Source organism: Cibotium barometz, chromosome 31 (genome assembly GCF_041138505.1).
Source record: "Cibotium barometz isolate CiBa-2024 chromosome 31, ASM4113850v1, whole genome shotgun sequence".
NCBI lineage: Eukaryota > Viridiplantae > Streptophyta > Polypodiopsida > Cyatheales > Cibotiaceae > Cibotium > Cibotium barometz.
The window spans coordinates 48,453,468-48,467,572 of record NC_141076.1 but is presented as its reverse complement, the minus strand read 5'-3'; the positions used below and the strand labels follow the sequence as shown (position 1 = coordinate 48,467,572).

General features: G+C 42.6%; 1 protein-coding gene across 2 annotated transcripts; it reads left to right on the top strand.

Moving 5' to 3' along the window:
• Positions 1 to 2,970: 2,970 nt before the first annotated feature.
• LOC147620963 (E3 ubiquitin-protein ligase DIS1-like) lies at positions 2,971 to 6,120 on the top strand. 2 transcript variants are annotated; one of them, XM_086825254.1, is made up of 4 exons: positions 2,971 to 3,266; positions 4,277 to 4,670; positions 4,800 to 5,186; positions 5,443 to 6,120. In XM_086825254.1, exons 2-4 carry the CDS (start codon positions 4,446 to 4,448, stop codon positions 5,761 to 5,763), a joined length of 933 nt encoding a protein of 310 aa, XP_086681380.1. In that variant the 5' UTR covers positions 2,971 to 3,266; positions 4,277 to 4,445; the 3' UTR covers positions 5,764 to 6,120. The 2 variants fall into 2 exon arrangements, with proteins under 2 accessions (XP_086681380.1, XP_086681381.1); XM_086825255.1 differs by lacking the exon at positions 2,971 to 3,266 and adding an exon at positions 3,278 to 3,549.
• The last annotated feature ends 7,985 nt before the right edge of the window (positions 6,121 to 14,105 follow it).

Below are 14,105 nucleotides of genomic sequence, written 5' to 3'. Positions count from 1 at the left end.
TGAGGTCATGAATTACACAATCTCAAGATCATGCCAAATGGTGGAGATTAGGATGAGGGTATGTTATAACCACATTTGGTTTAACATTACTTCTGACTCACAGTCACCACTTTTATACCATTGTTCTCTATCCCCCTGACAAACAAAGCCGCTTTTATACCATTGTTCTTTATCCTTAACAAACGAAGGCAAAGGTGTTCACCAAATGGAGAACTCTTAAGCCTTGCATGATGGGAAGAAGCGAAGAATGCAAGGGTTTGGTGGTAGTCAGCAAGTACCAACAACCCCTTGATATGAGGAAGCTAGGGACTTCAACCTTATTGCAACTAGTTGTGTCACTCCACTAGTGACGCGACTAGTTGCAACCTTACAATAGCCATCACTCCACTTGACAAGGTGAGGAGCAGAGAAGGTGAAATGGAGAGCTCAACCTCTACCTCAATGCTTATGTCTATGCAAAGAGAATGAGAGAGAGATGGAGATGGAGATGAAGAGAAGTAAGTAAGCATATATCTCAATACATACACCACAACAAGAGGAGGGAAGCAAGCATGCTAGCCATTACCCCAAGAGCTCAAGAGACTCAAACTAGAAGTGTGATAATGGGATTGTGTGCTTTCTCATTAGTGAAAATGCCTTATATACGTGCAAAGAGACTGAGAGAGAGATGGAGATGGAGATGAAGAGAAGTAAGTAAGCATATATCTCAATACATACACCACAACAAGAGGAGGGAAGCAAGCATGCAAGCCATTACCACAAGAGCTCAAGAGACTCAAACTAGAAGTGTGATAATGGGATTGTGTGCTTTCTCATTAGTGAAAATGCCTTATATACGTGGCCTCATATATTACAACTGACTGTCATGTATGGGGCCCCGAAAGCTAGTTATGCTAATATCTAGGCTTGTATATATAGAAATTCCATCTTTGTTGTGGCAATACATATGTCGTGTAGGCTTAGCTAGATCCCATAATGTTGACTAGGCTCAACTAGATCCCATAATATCATGAAGCATATGGCGTGCAACTGTGCACACCGAAAGTAATAACCAAATGTGGTTAACGAATAGAGTGCCATAAATAACCAAAAAGTAATCTTTTGGGGTAACAAGCTGGCGAAAAGTGCCTCTTTTTTTTGGGAAGTAATAAAAACAATCCTATTTGAGAGGCCATATATCTTGTGAATTGTGCATTTGAATGATTACGATCTACAAATATTTGAAAGCGCTTTTTGGGTCCTTGGAGCCATGTTCTCATGATCGGAGTCTAAATTTCATTATTTCAGCTGGAAAATGTAAAACATAAATCTAGGCACATAAATAAACACAAAACATTTCATGTAGAAACTTTAGGCCTTCATTTGGGGGCCGCTGCACGCGGGGGGGATCAATTAGACACATAAAGAAGAAGTTGTTCTACTTGAGAAACAATACAACTCTCTCATGTAACTCGTCTCTAGTCTCATTGTCTAACATGCTCAAAGATAGCTCACAAAATGGGGGAAAAAACCATTTTTTAACATTGACCAAAAATTCAAGTTACCAAGTAATGAAGGGAATTTAATCTATGGATTTTAAAATTAGCTCACAAAAACGATTTTCAACACTGACCAAAACTTCAAGTTACCAACCAATGAAGGAATTAATTTCTAGATTTAAACAATCCTTCTAGGCAAAAATATCGTTGACAACAATTTGGAAAAAAAATGAGGCATTGCAAAGAGTTCGTATGAACGTTTGTGGATCTCCCACTACAAAGGCATTAGCCAACGATAGTAGATCTATTTGAAAAAATACACGTTGCACGATCTAGCTTCCAAGCTTCTCTGTATCTCTATATATTATATAAAGGAAGAGTTTCACAAAGCTGCCATGTGGCAAGAATTTGGAGGTTCGAGAAGGGAAAGAGCAGGTTCGGGTAGAATTTGAATTTGGAGGTCTCAAAAGACGTGCGAAGCACGGGTTTGCCCACTAGTTTAAGGTATGATATAGTTCCTAGGGGGTGATTTGACTTGTCCATGTCATTTTATGCCCACCCATGAGTTTTTAGTCTGTAAAGACCCTAGGTAGCTTTTGTAAAGACAAGGCTAGCCAACAAAAAAGTAATAAGGAGCACGTGGAGATGGACAACTGTTTGAAAATTTGAATTCTATGGGACAATGGAAGCTATCATTTCTCGCATGAAAATGTGGAGGGAGCGCACTTGCATATTCTCATGGCATAAAGCCTTGTTTCTTGCACTTTGCATTTTAAATGTTTGGAGTTCAAAACCTTCCAATGGCAAACTTTTTGTTGCAAAAGTATTCCTTTTGGTGGGTGGAAAGAATTTCATCCTCAAAATCATACTATATAGGCTAGTTGTAATTATCAATATAGTGCATAATAGCAAATTAAATCCACATCATTATGTGTCTACGGACATGTATTGAAGTATTCAAATAATTAGAATTAATCACATGTATACAAATAAACATGATCATCATATAGTAAATAAAAAGATCAAATAAATAGATATATTAAACAATTGGATACATACCAAATAATTTTTATGGCTTAATCATATAAATATAAACATGAATAATTAATCATGTGTAAACGATCATAGTAAATAAAAAAGATCAAATAAATAGATATATTAAACAATTGAATACATATAAACATGATATGTATACAAATAATTAGTCATAGTAAATAAATAAAAAGATGAAATAAATAGATAGATTATATATACATATCAAATATTTTTTGTGGTTTAATCATTTTGTGCATATAGATATATTATATATAGGTAACTTAAAGCACATCAATAAATACAACATGATTTATTTCAATTAGAAGGAAAATAATTAAATTCAAGGCCACATGTTGGGGGCAGAAGGGGGACGGTCATGCAAAACAAACCGTGTGCCGCAATTCTTGTTTTATTGAAAAGCTCCGCATTCAATTCAATTCCATTCAGTTCAATTTTTCTCGCAGTGGCGTCCTTTTCTTCTCTCGTTCCCTCGAGAATCGCAAACCCAATTGAATTTTTTTAGGCGCGGAAACGTGGGCGATACAAGAAAAAGGCAGCCTCTGCACCTGCTCAGCGGGGTCGCACGGAGGCACAGAAGAGCCCATTCCAAGAAGAAAGAAGAGATCTCCTCTGAAAGCTTATCAGTCTTTATTTGCTTTTGCTTTCGGTAGCTATGGAGCTCTCTGTCTAGCTATGGAGGCGCTTCTCCAGCGCACTGTTTGGGCACCGCCCACCGTCTGAACGAACATTCAGGTCTGTTTGCTGCTCACCATGGCATCTTGAAAGTGGGTTCCGCACTTTTGGGCGCCTAAACTTGACAAATCAGGAAATGGTTTCTATGACTAGGCTCTCTATAGCTATGGCGACTCCTCCTATGCCCACAGCCCGCAGTTTGGTTTAAAAGGTCTCTAGGATGTGGGATTAAGAAGTGGGTTCCATGCTGTGGGTTGGGTTTAGCTACGAGGCTTTGGGTAGCTTCTTGATTGTACCAATTGGACGCCGCCCACAATCTGAAACGATGCTCTACCGGTGGTCTGTAAGTCGCTTGCCCTGGCAAAGCAGGAATTGGGTTCTAAGCTTCGAGAAAGAAGGAAGCTTTTAGCTTTCTGCAAGTGCTGTGCACGTTTACTGAGATATAGTATATGGTATTTAAGGATAACTATGGAGTTTTGTGTAACAAAGGAGACTTCTCTTCAATGCACCGATTGGGCGCTGCCCACCCTGTGAAAAGATCCTCAGCTTGGTCTATAGTGCGAATCATGGCAGATCGTGAAGTGGCTTGTATCCTCATGAAGTTTAGCTATGGCTGATAACCACTAGTTTGCCTGCATGTCTGTGTAATGTGAACATGGCAATCAGGTAATGGGTTTCAATGCTAGGTAGCTATACCTAAAAAGTCCTAGCTTGGATTAGCCTCTGCGAAACGGTCGCCATAGCAGAGTTATTTCTGCCGCTAATAATGTCCATTGCAATTTGGTTTACTCCTGCTGCTAATGATGTCCTAGCTTGGATTAACATCTGCGAAATTGTCACCATAGCATTTGTGCTGCTAATGAAGTTCTTTGTTATATTGTAGATGGTTTTTAGCCACAAATGATGTTCATATCAATATAGACAGCTGCTTTCATGCTTTAAATAATCTTCATAGCATACTAGGAGATGGTTTTTATGCTTTAAGTTGGAAAGGGAACTTCTTGCTATGACAAGAACCAATATGTGTGTGCGAAATGATCACTGATCATATAAACTGTTGTATGCAATAGGCTTCAGAAACCATCGCACATCAGAGCTGGAAGGAGTGGCAGCACTCACCCACAGGCTGTTACTTACATGAGCAGAGGGTTTGGTTGTATTCCACCTAAGCTTGCTTAACAGCTAGCCTTAATGAAGGCCCTTGTTTGAAGCTCATTGGCTCAGGTAGAGCATGCTCTAATGGATGTTGGTGGTGGTGGACGGACTACCCTTGCTACTCTGGATAAATGGGCTCCCAGCCAAGGCACATCTAATGTACAAAAATCTGATGTGAATGATGCAAGTGAAGTGACGACGCTGTTCCAAGTTTTGAAGTTGGGAAATGGGTACAGAAAGTCAAATGATGTCCATGAGCTGCTGGAGTGTCCTGTTTGTACAAAGCCAATGTACCCTCCCATTCATCAGGTTTGCTTCTAAAGCTTTATAAGCTTAGCTCAGCTGATTTTTGTTTTCCCACACCCACACATGAGTGCACACATCACATGTTTGTGCTGGTACACACATAGCATTTTGATGGTAGTTCTGGTTTTGCAGTGTCCAAATGGTCACACTTTATGCTCAGATTGCAAATTAAGAGTGCACAACCGATGCCCTACATGTAGGACTGAGTTAGGCAATATCAGATGCTTGGCATTAGAAAAAGTAGCTGCAGCTCTGGAGCTGCCGTGCAAGTACCATTTGTATGGCTGCTTCTCTGTGTTGCCCTATTACAGTAAGCCGAAGCATGAGGGCATATGTGCTTTCAGACCATATAATTGTCCCTATGCAGGATCAGAATGCTCAGTGAGCGGGAGCATTCCGACCCTCGTGGCTCATCTGGGGGAGGATCACAATGTGGATATGCATAGTGGTTGCACTTTCAACCACCGCTACATCAAGACCAACCCAGAAGAAGTGGAAAATGCAACATGGATGCTAACTGTAAGCATCCTTTCTTTCACTCAAGTTGTCCAAAGTATCAATATGTGAGGGGCTTTACGCACATCGTGAGTGCTGAGAAAAAGGTTAAATGTCACCCTCCCATTCTGCATGGGCGGGGGGAGACTCCGCATCCACCCCTGCCTGCTGTCCAATGAGTGGGGCAGATGTCTGTAAAGCCCTTCACTTTCATACGGGTTTGCATGTGTCATGCTTAAACTGCAGATAATAAAATTAGGCTTTTACATTCATGTGTCAGGTCTTTCACTGCTTTGGAAGGCATTTCTGCCTACACTTTGAAGCCTTTCTACTTGGTATGGCACCTGTATACATGGCATTTTTACGCTTCATGGGTGATGATGCGGAGGCCAAGAATTTCTCTTACAGCCTTGAAGTCGGGGCACATGGGCGGAAAATAGCATGGCAAGGAATTCCTAGAAGCATCCGTGACAGCCACAGAAAAGTTCGTGACAGTAACGATGGGCTGCTTATCCACAGGAATATGGCTCTTTTCTTTTCTGGTGGAGATAGGAAAGAGTTGAAGCTGAGAATAACAGGGCGAATTTGGAAGGAGCGCTAGCTTGTGATCTGTAGCACTATGTCATACATTATGCTTTTGTACCCTTTTTGAAGGTGGAAAAGGTCCCCAAGCATTTTGCATGATATTATACATGATGCTTGCACTGTCTTTGAAGGTGGAAAAGGTTCCCAAATTTTTTGCTTCCTGCCTCGGACTCATCTTGTACTCGCCACTTCCTTATACTTACACTCCCTTAACTTCTATGGATCCCACCATGTTACCTGTGCCTGCCCCTTGAATGGATGAGAAGAAGGGGTAGGAGCAACTTGCCTTTTTGCCCTTCACCTTGAGATTATTACTAGCTATGAATGTAAGGTTTGAATGGTTTATACTTATTATAAAGCTCTTGTCGTTATTGTCTGCCTCTTGAGTCTTCCCTTCTCAAAACTGTTGCACTACCATTTTGTTTGTGAGTGGAAGTTTGATTTTACATTAAGAGATGTACAACTGCTGTTATTTTACCTCATGCCTAATCACCTCTTGCAACTTTTCAAATGCCTCGCAAGGGCTCTTATTTCTTGGGTATGCATCTTCGGTTCTATGATATAATGCCATGATATAGTTTCTACTTTGTTAGTGAAGTTAATTACAAGGGCAATAATGTCTGGCTTAAAGTATACATGGCCACAATAATATATTCCTTGACCGGCAAGGCTATCCCTCTCCACACCCCCTCCCCACCCAATTTATACAAATGATTTCTTTTTTTCTGGTCCCCCCAAGATATCCCCTAAGCTATTGGAAAAGTACTTTAATACACACACACACACACACACACACACACACACATATATATATATGTGTGTGTGTGTGTGTGTGTGTGTGTGTGTGTGTGTGTGTGTATATATATGTATGTATGTATGTATGTATACATACATATACACACACACAGTGGAATATCGTAGATAAGAGGTCAAAAGTCAAGCCTTAAATGGGAAGTTAGTAGTACCAAATGAGGCTCCCTTCATGAGGAGCATCAACGATTGAGTAGCTTCCATACCTAGAATATTGGTTTGTACATTGAGTGGCACTACAAGCCAAGGTTCAACCATGTCTCTCTCTCCCTCTCTCTCTCTCTCTCTCTCTCTCTCAATTTGGCATGTCACGTGCACCAAAATTACTTTCCAAAAGAATTCCACAATCTTTAAAAAAGTAAAATTTGTCCTTGCAAGGAATGCCATGATTTTGAAAAAAACTAAAATTCTATAGTTGCTTGGGTGTGTACACCTTAAGCTTGGGCCACATTTCACTATCATTGACAACTTCCCATTATGTATCTTTAGAAAAAGGCCTTCCAATATGCCATTCCAGAACTTAGGAATAGCATATCCATAATATCATTAGGATTATATGTGTGTACACACACATATATACATATGGGATTTCTATATGCTAATCTCATATGTATATGTACATATATGTACATACATATGGGATTACTATATGCTAATCTCGTATGTATATGTATACGTATATATACATATACATACATATGGGACTACTATATGTTAATCTCGTATGTATATACATATGGGATTATTGATATATATATATATATATGATTAGCATTACTGATATATGTTAGTGTTCCCAATGATAATGGATGTATATACATATTAGTAATCCCAATGATATATACATTAATATCTACACGCGCGCGCGCACTTACACAAAAGAATGCCATGCCCAACTAAAATTAGTGGGACACCATGTGTTATTAAAATAGTGAAATGCGTATGCATTACCATGGTCGGTCTGGGAATTTTTTTCGCGAGCTTTTGAGAGCATCTCACGAGCTTTTGAGAAAGCCCTCAGGAAGAAGATTTGTTGACTTAGATTTAATGTATAAATACATGATGTTGGCCTCAACAGAGGACAACAGAGGCCGAGTCTGTTGTGTGTGTGTGTGTGTGTGTGAGAGAGAGAGAGAGAGAGAGAGAGAGAGAGAGTCTGATATGCGCAACAAGGAGAATATGCTGATGTTTAAGTTTCGCACACCCCATTAATTAATTAACTAGTAAGCTTGAATACCAACCCTTGAAGCTGATATTCCCCTTTAAAGCACATGTACTTAATGTATGCCGCCCTATGTATTTAATATATGCTACCATGTGTATTTAATTGGGCATTGCCTCATAATTAAGGTCCTCCACCTTAATTAAATGCTATTATACTAAGTCTTTTTTTTAATAGTTAAAACAGAGGAATATATTAGAAAAAAGGTGAGGTTACAAGTCCCATGAGTCCATGGGGAGACCCTGAGAATTGTTAAACCCTGGAGATAATGGGCTTAATTCTGAAACTTAAAAACTTAACCAGATGAGAAGTAACATGAAACAAAACTTGTTTAGCAGCCTGATGAAATCGGCTGAGAACAACTTGAAAGGCCATTGAAGGACCTCGTGAACCGTAGCCTGGGACCGGGAGGGATTACAGGCCCCTTTGAAAACCTTTAGAAGCTTGGGTGTGAGAAACAAGTGCTGGAAACTTTTTTGACACTCCAACACAACTCCTTGAGACATGGTTGCCATCCTCCTTCCCTGGCCGGACAAAACCAGATGCACCAAAGGACTTGTGAACAGTAGCCTGAGGCCGGAAGGCCTTACAGGACCCTTGGGAGATCTTCCGCGGCCTGGATGTGAAAAGCCGAGTACTGGAGCCTTCTTTGACATTCGAATTCCAATCCTTGGAGCATAGTTTCCTTCTTTTTGCAGAGCGAGGAGTTGTGAAACCTCTTCCATTTCCTCCATGGTAGGTCTTGCCAACGATCCACCTCCATAAGTACACCAGTTGGTTGAAGATGGTGGATCAGCTTGCGTACACTGTCAAGAAAGAGATAAAAATGGTGATTAGTTTGGACTTCATAAAGAGCTTCATTCCGTTGATTCCATACATGCCATAGAAGCAACATTCTGACGGACTGCCAGGTAAAGGGGTCTAGGGTGAGACATTCTCCTAAGAGGACTTCTTTCCAGCTGAGGGGGGAGTTCCTTATCTTCATGAAAGCCTCGTTCAGCACACTCAAGAATTACTTTATGTCAGGGCATGAGAAGAAAAGATGAGGGATAGTTTCAAGCTTGGTTTTGCAACGGGGGCAAAGACCATTCCCATGACCAAACTTCATACCTTTCTCAAGGGTCCAGGTTGCTTTGTGGATGACAAGCCAGGCTAAAATGGCGTGCTTTCTTTCTTGAGCGAAGGCCCAAATTAACTTGAAGCGGAAGGCCCATTGATGGCTATTCCATGACAAGGACCATCTATTGTTGAGCTTGAGAACCAGATTCCCTACAGGAAGCACATTAGGCAACTTGACAAGATTACTAGAATACCCCCACCGAAGGGCTTTAGAAAAGGACTTGCTGTCACAAATACACCCCGGAGGAATGGAGACCTTCAGAGCATTACATCTTTGAATTACAAACTCAACCCCACCCCGAGGCAAGATAAATTTATTACTGATTTGCACCCTGTTTAACATGCCAGATGTGTCACAAAGGTCACCCCAAACCTTTATACCAGCTTTGAAACAAGAGAGGCTGATCTGAACCTGTTCCTTGGAAACCGGGATCACAAGATGACCAAACCAGACTGAATCCGTAGCATAGGCATATCTCCCTCTCTTGGTATAAGTTTGGAAGGAGAAGAGTTTCTTATAGTTCATCCAGGATTCCCACATTCTACAGCAGCAGAGCTTGCTGCCTTTAGGGGAGAGATAGGCCTTTGAGAACAGAGCTTCATTGAGCGAGAACCCCTTCCAAGCCCTTTTACCTTTGAGTCAAAATTTCCCAACATCCCTTTTGAGCAGGTCTTCCCAAACATCATCTGACATGGTAGCTCTTTGGATCCATTTAGCTGCAAGCTTTTCAGCCAGCAAGCCAATATTAATAATGCCAAGACCACCCCGCTCTTTATCCAAGCAACATACCTGAAAAGCAACTTTGCTTATCCTCTTCCTGTCAAGTGACCCCCCCCCCAAAGAAAATTACCCATGATAGAGTTTAGGGATTGGAGTTGGGTCTCGGAGGGCCTCCAATAGGCGAGAAAGTAAACAATCGAGGGGATGATGAAGTGGTTGAGGACAAAGGCTCGGGAGGCCACCCCGGTGTTAATGTGGCTCCATTTCTTGACCTGGTTTTTAAGTTTATTAAGCACATAGTCCCATCTCTGTTTAGCAGAGATGTTAAAACCCATGGGGATGCCAAGCAGCCTGAACACTGTACCTTCCGGGATAGACTTACAACCTGCGGAAAGAAGGGATGGAGGGGGAATTCCTTCGAACACTCTGAAGCTGGTTTTGGAGTGGTTTATTTGAGACCCATTGGCTAGACAGAAAGTGTCCAGGCATGCCATGAAGTGGGCAGCAGTCTGCACTTCATTACGAAGAAGAACATTAGTGTCATCAGCAAAGAGTTGGAGACATAAAGGTTCTGTCCTGTTCGGAACCGAAATACCCTTGATGCTATTGTTTGCTAGCTCCTTGTTCACAAGCCACCCCAGGGCATCCGCAACAATGGCAAAGAGAAGGGGGGAGAGAGGACAACCTTGCCTTATAGATTTCCTAAGAGGAAAGGCATCAGTGAGAGAACCATTCACTGCCACCTTAGATGAAGCATTCCCTAGAAGAGTTTGAACATACTTTATGAATTTCCTATTAAGGCCCATATTATGAAGGGATTGAAAAAGGAAAGACCAATCAATTCTATCCTAGGCTTTATCAAAATCTATTTTGAGGAAGATGTAATTCTGACCAGAGTTTTCAGCATGTTCCATGCCCTCCCATAGGCTAATAATTGCATCAAGAATATACCTTTCCCTAATGAAACCTTTTTGCTCCTTGAGGATCCATTCATCCATATAGGGGTTGATTCTAATAGTCAGGATATGAGCAAAAACTTTGTAGAGAGAAGAGAGACATGTAATGGGTCTCCAGTTCCCAAGATCTTCTTTCTCATCTTTTTTGTGAATAAGTTTGATAACCCCCATATTAGTCCTCTCAGACAGCCCCCCCTTCTTCATGGCTTCTTTCCATATGTTAAGGATGTGAGGGGAAAGCTCGTCTTTAAACGCAAGAAAGAACTCATTTGGGATCCCATCCTCACCCGGAGATTTCCCCTTTTTGAGGTGAGTGATAGCTTCCTTGACCTCCTTTTTAGAGAAGGGGGAATCTAGCTTACAAGCTAAAGAGGGATGGACAACCTTTTTCCTTGAGAGAGCAATCTTGGCCCTTGCTGCAGTAACTTCCGGAGAGGGAGGTAAGGCGGTGGAGAACAAGTCAAAAAAGTGATTCTTGATAACCTGCAAATTTTCAACATCATCTGCAGCAGCTGAATGACCATTGGGTTTCTTGACCATAGGAATGAGCTCTCTAACTTTTTTCCTTTTAAGGAGGGAAAACATCTTAGGGTGAGGTGTATCAATTTTCCCCGCCCACACCTCTCTGTACCACAGCCTTGTAGCCTTGGCTGCCAACAACTCTTCCAGTCTGAGTTGATTCTTTAATTCAATCAGTGAGTGGTCTAATAACCCATTTTTGGAAAGATAGATATCCTGAATCTGGTTCCTGATCTGGATTCTACGATTCAGCCGGATAGCAGAACTTTAAGCTTATACTCCCTGCATATGTTATGAACTTTATTGACCAGACTTTCCCAACCCTTGGAGGGGGAGGAGAACTGACTAAAGGCTTCAGAGATAAAACCTTTAATCTTCTGATGGATACACGGGAGATTGAAGAGGGAGGGGTCGAGATGGGGCCATCCAGCCCTTCCTTTGGCCTGCCCGAGAGAAAGCTTACCAATCAAAGGGAGGTGATCAGAGATGGTTAGAGAGGACTCAGCACTACACTTGAGATGGGGCCATCCAGCCCTTCCTTTGGCCTGCCCAAGAGAAAGCTTACCAATCAAAGGGAGGTGATCAGAGATGGTTAGAGAGGACTCAGCACTACACTTGACTTTCAAGAACATATCAATGAGGCTGCCCAAGGCATACATTCTGTCTAGTCTAGCTGCTCTGTGATAGAAGCCTTTTTGATTATTAGACCAGGAGAATCCAGTATTCATTGAAAGGTCAGACAGATCCTTACGCACCTTAAGCAAGTCCCATTTAACCTTTTCATGACCACTAATGGTTCTACCAAGAAATCTACTTCTGTCTCCCTGAGTCTCAACCATGTTGAAATCTCCAACAAGCAAGATGGGACCAACCACCTGCATGATAGAATGCCATGTAGCAGCTCTCATGCTGGCCAAACAGGGGGCATAGACAGAAATCAAAGTAAAGTTGAAAGGGCTGCCCAGCCTAACTGCTGTCCATAACTGCTGTCCAAATGGTTAACATCAGACCACGAATCTAAGATTGAGTGTTCCCACTTCATGTGGATGCCAATAGCTGCCCCTCCTTTCCCTGAGAGGTGGTTGGTAAAAAACCAACGAGCGTTCCTGGAGACTCTTTGAAGGTTAAGATGAAGCTGAGAACCACCAATTTTAAGCTCTTGCAGACTGAGAAGGTCAAAATCTAAAGCTAAGTCCCTAATCCACCTATTAATGGCCACTACCCTTTCAGGGTTCGTGAGTCCTTTACAATTAAAGGAGAGCATGTTGATAGAATTCATTTTTTACTGGATTTGGATGGTTTCCCCGCTGAGATGGAGGTTCTTAGGGCCTCTTGACTTTTTTCCTTTTTCCTCTTCATTTTTGAACCCAAAAGAAGGGGAGAGAAGTCCCCCTCATCGTGCTGTTTCATAGGTGAGAGGGACATCCTCTTCATCATAGCAGCATCCTCTTCTTCTAGTTGAGCCTTGAATACATCATCCATTCCTTGAGTTTTTTCAATGAACTCCTCATCAGAGTCCATAGGGGAGTCACTATCCTAACTGAACAGTACTCGGTCCTTGTGAGGGACCCTTCCCGAGGAGGGTTGCTCAACACCTATAAGGGATGAGTTAAGAGTCTCCTTGGCTTGATATTGCATGCCTAGACCATCTTGAACCTCTGCTAAAAGGGGGGCAAATCTATTGGCAGGGATATGCCAATTAGCTTTGGTGTTTTTAAACTTGGACACATGTTTCTCTTGAGGCAACACAAAGGCATCCTCTTTGACGGGGGTTTTCTCCCCCACAACTGGTTGATGGAGATCAGGGCAGTCCCTGATCAAATGCCCTTGCTTGTTGCAATTAAAACAGGCGTTCGAAAGATTCTTGTAGGTTAGCACTTGCTCGTAGATAATCTGGCCCTCTCTGTTTTTCAAGGGGACTTTTTTTTTCAGGGGCTGAGCTGTATCCACTTCAATGAGCATTTGGTGAGCCCATTGTGAATTGACTACCTGAAAGGGCTTTTGCCCCAGAACCTTGCCTACACAGAGCCACCGATCCTCTTGGCCCATATGGAAAACTTTGCGGGCATATCAGTAAACTCAACCCACACAGGAATTTTGGTGGGTTTGGGGCCTTTGGGGTCGAAAGAATCATACCAACATAAAAAGGAAAGGGGGGTGTTTCTAATTATCCACTGGCCGCTGTTTATTACAGAGGAGGCGCTTACCGGGTCTTCAAAGTGGAACATATAATAAGAGTTTGGAAGATGTTGAACAGAAGCGACTTTAATCCCCTTTTGCTCCCAGTTAGATTTAATCCAATATTTCAAGGTATCCACCGGGGGTCTTGCCCCATGACAGAGACCTATCAATGAATGGGATGACAGGTGGTCCTACCACGCAGCCAACTCCTCGTCATCACAGATGACAGCACCATCAACATCAACATCACAATCACCAGTTCTTTCTTCAAAAGCCGGGTTCTGCGAAAGGTTAATCAGAGGGTTCTCAACAGACCTGGGGGGGAGAGATGAATGAACATGACCTGATAACCGGGCGCTTTTCGGATGACGGACCACTTCAGCGAAAGAAATCGGGTGACCCATGGATGCAGGTTCGAGATGCGCCTTAGGGGGGCCGTCAAGAAGAATCCCCTGGGCTCTTTCAGATTCGCGTTGGCCTCCCGAGCCGTTCTGATGACGGAGGAGAGGAGCAGTTAGCTTGGAAGAGGAATGAGAAACTCCCAGAGGCCTCATTGGTGCTTGATGCAGAACCAGGGAAGACGGCGGACCAGCGCCATCACGAACAGAGTGGGGGGTCGTAGAAGCTCAGAGAGGACGACGTCTTGAAGGGACATCACAGCACCGGGTTCCCCCCTATCGAGGGGAGGGGAGAGAGTGCTTAGCGGTGTGACAGAAGATGCAGAGAGGGTAAGCGAGGCTAGGGAGAGGGATGAAGCATGCAGAGGGGGTTTGCATGAGCGACACCAGGTGCGATCGTGGCGCTCATGCAATGGTCGCTCGTGTTTTTTT

Excerpts from the sequence above, each read along its gene's own strand:
- LOC147620963 (XM_086825254.1), top strand. The coding sequence starts at position 4,446 with ATGGATGTTGGTGGTGGTGGACGGACTACCCTTGCTACTCTGGATAAA. Across the intron at positions 4,671-4,799 it reads TGTACCCTCCCATTCATCAG|TGTCCAAATGGTCACACTTT; the intron begins GTTTGCTTCTAA and ends CTGGTTTTGCAG. Across the intron at positions 5,187-5,442 it reads ATGCAACATGGATGCTAACT|GTCTTTCACTGCTTTGGAAG; the intron begins GTAAGCATCCTT and ends TTCATGTGTCAG.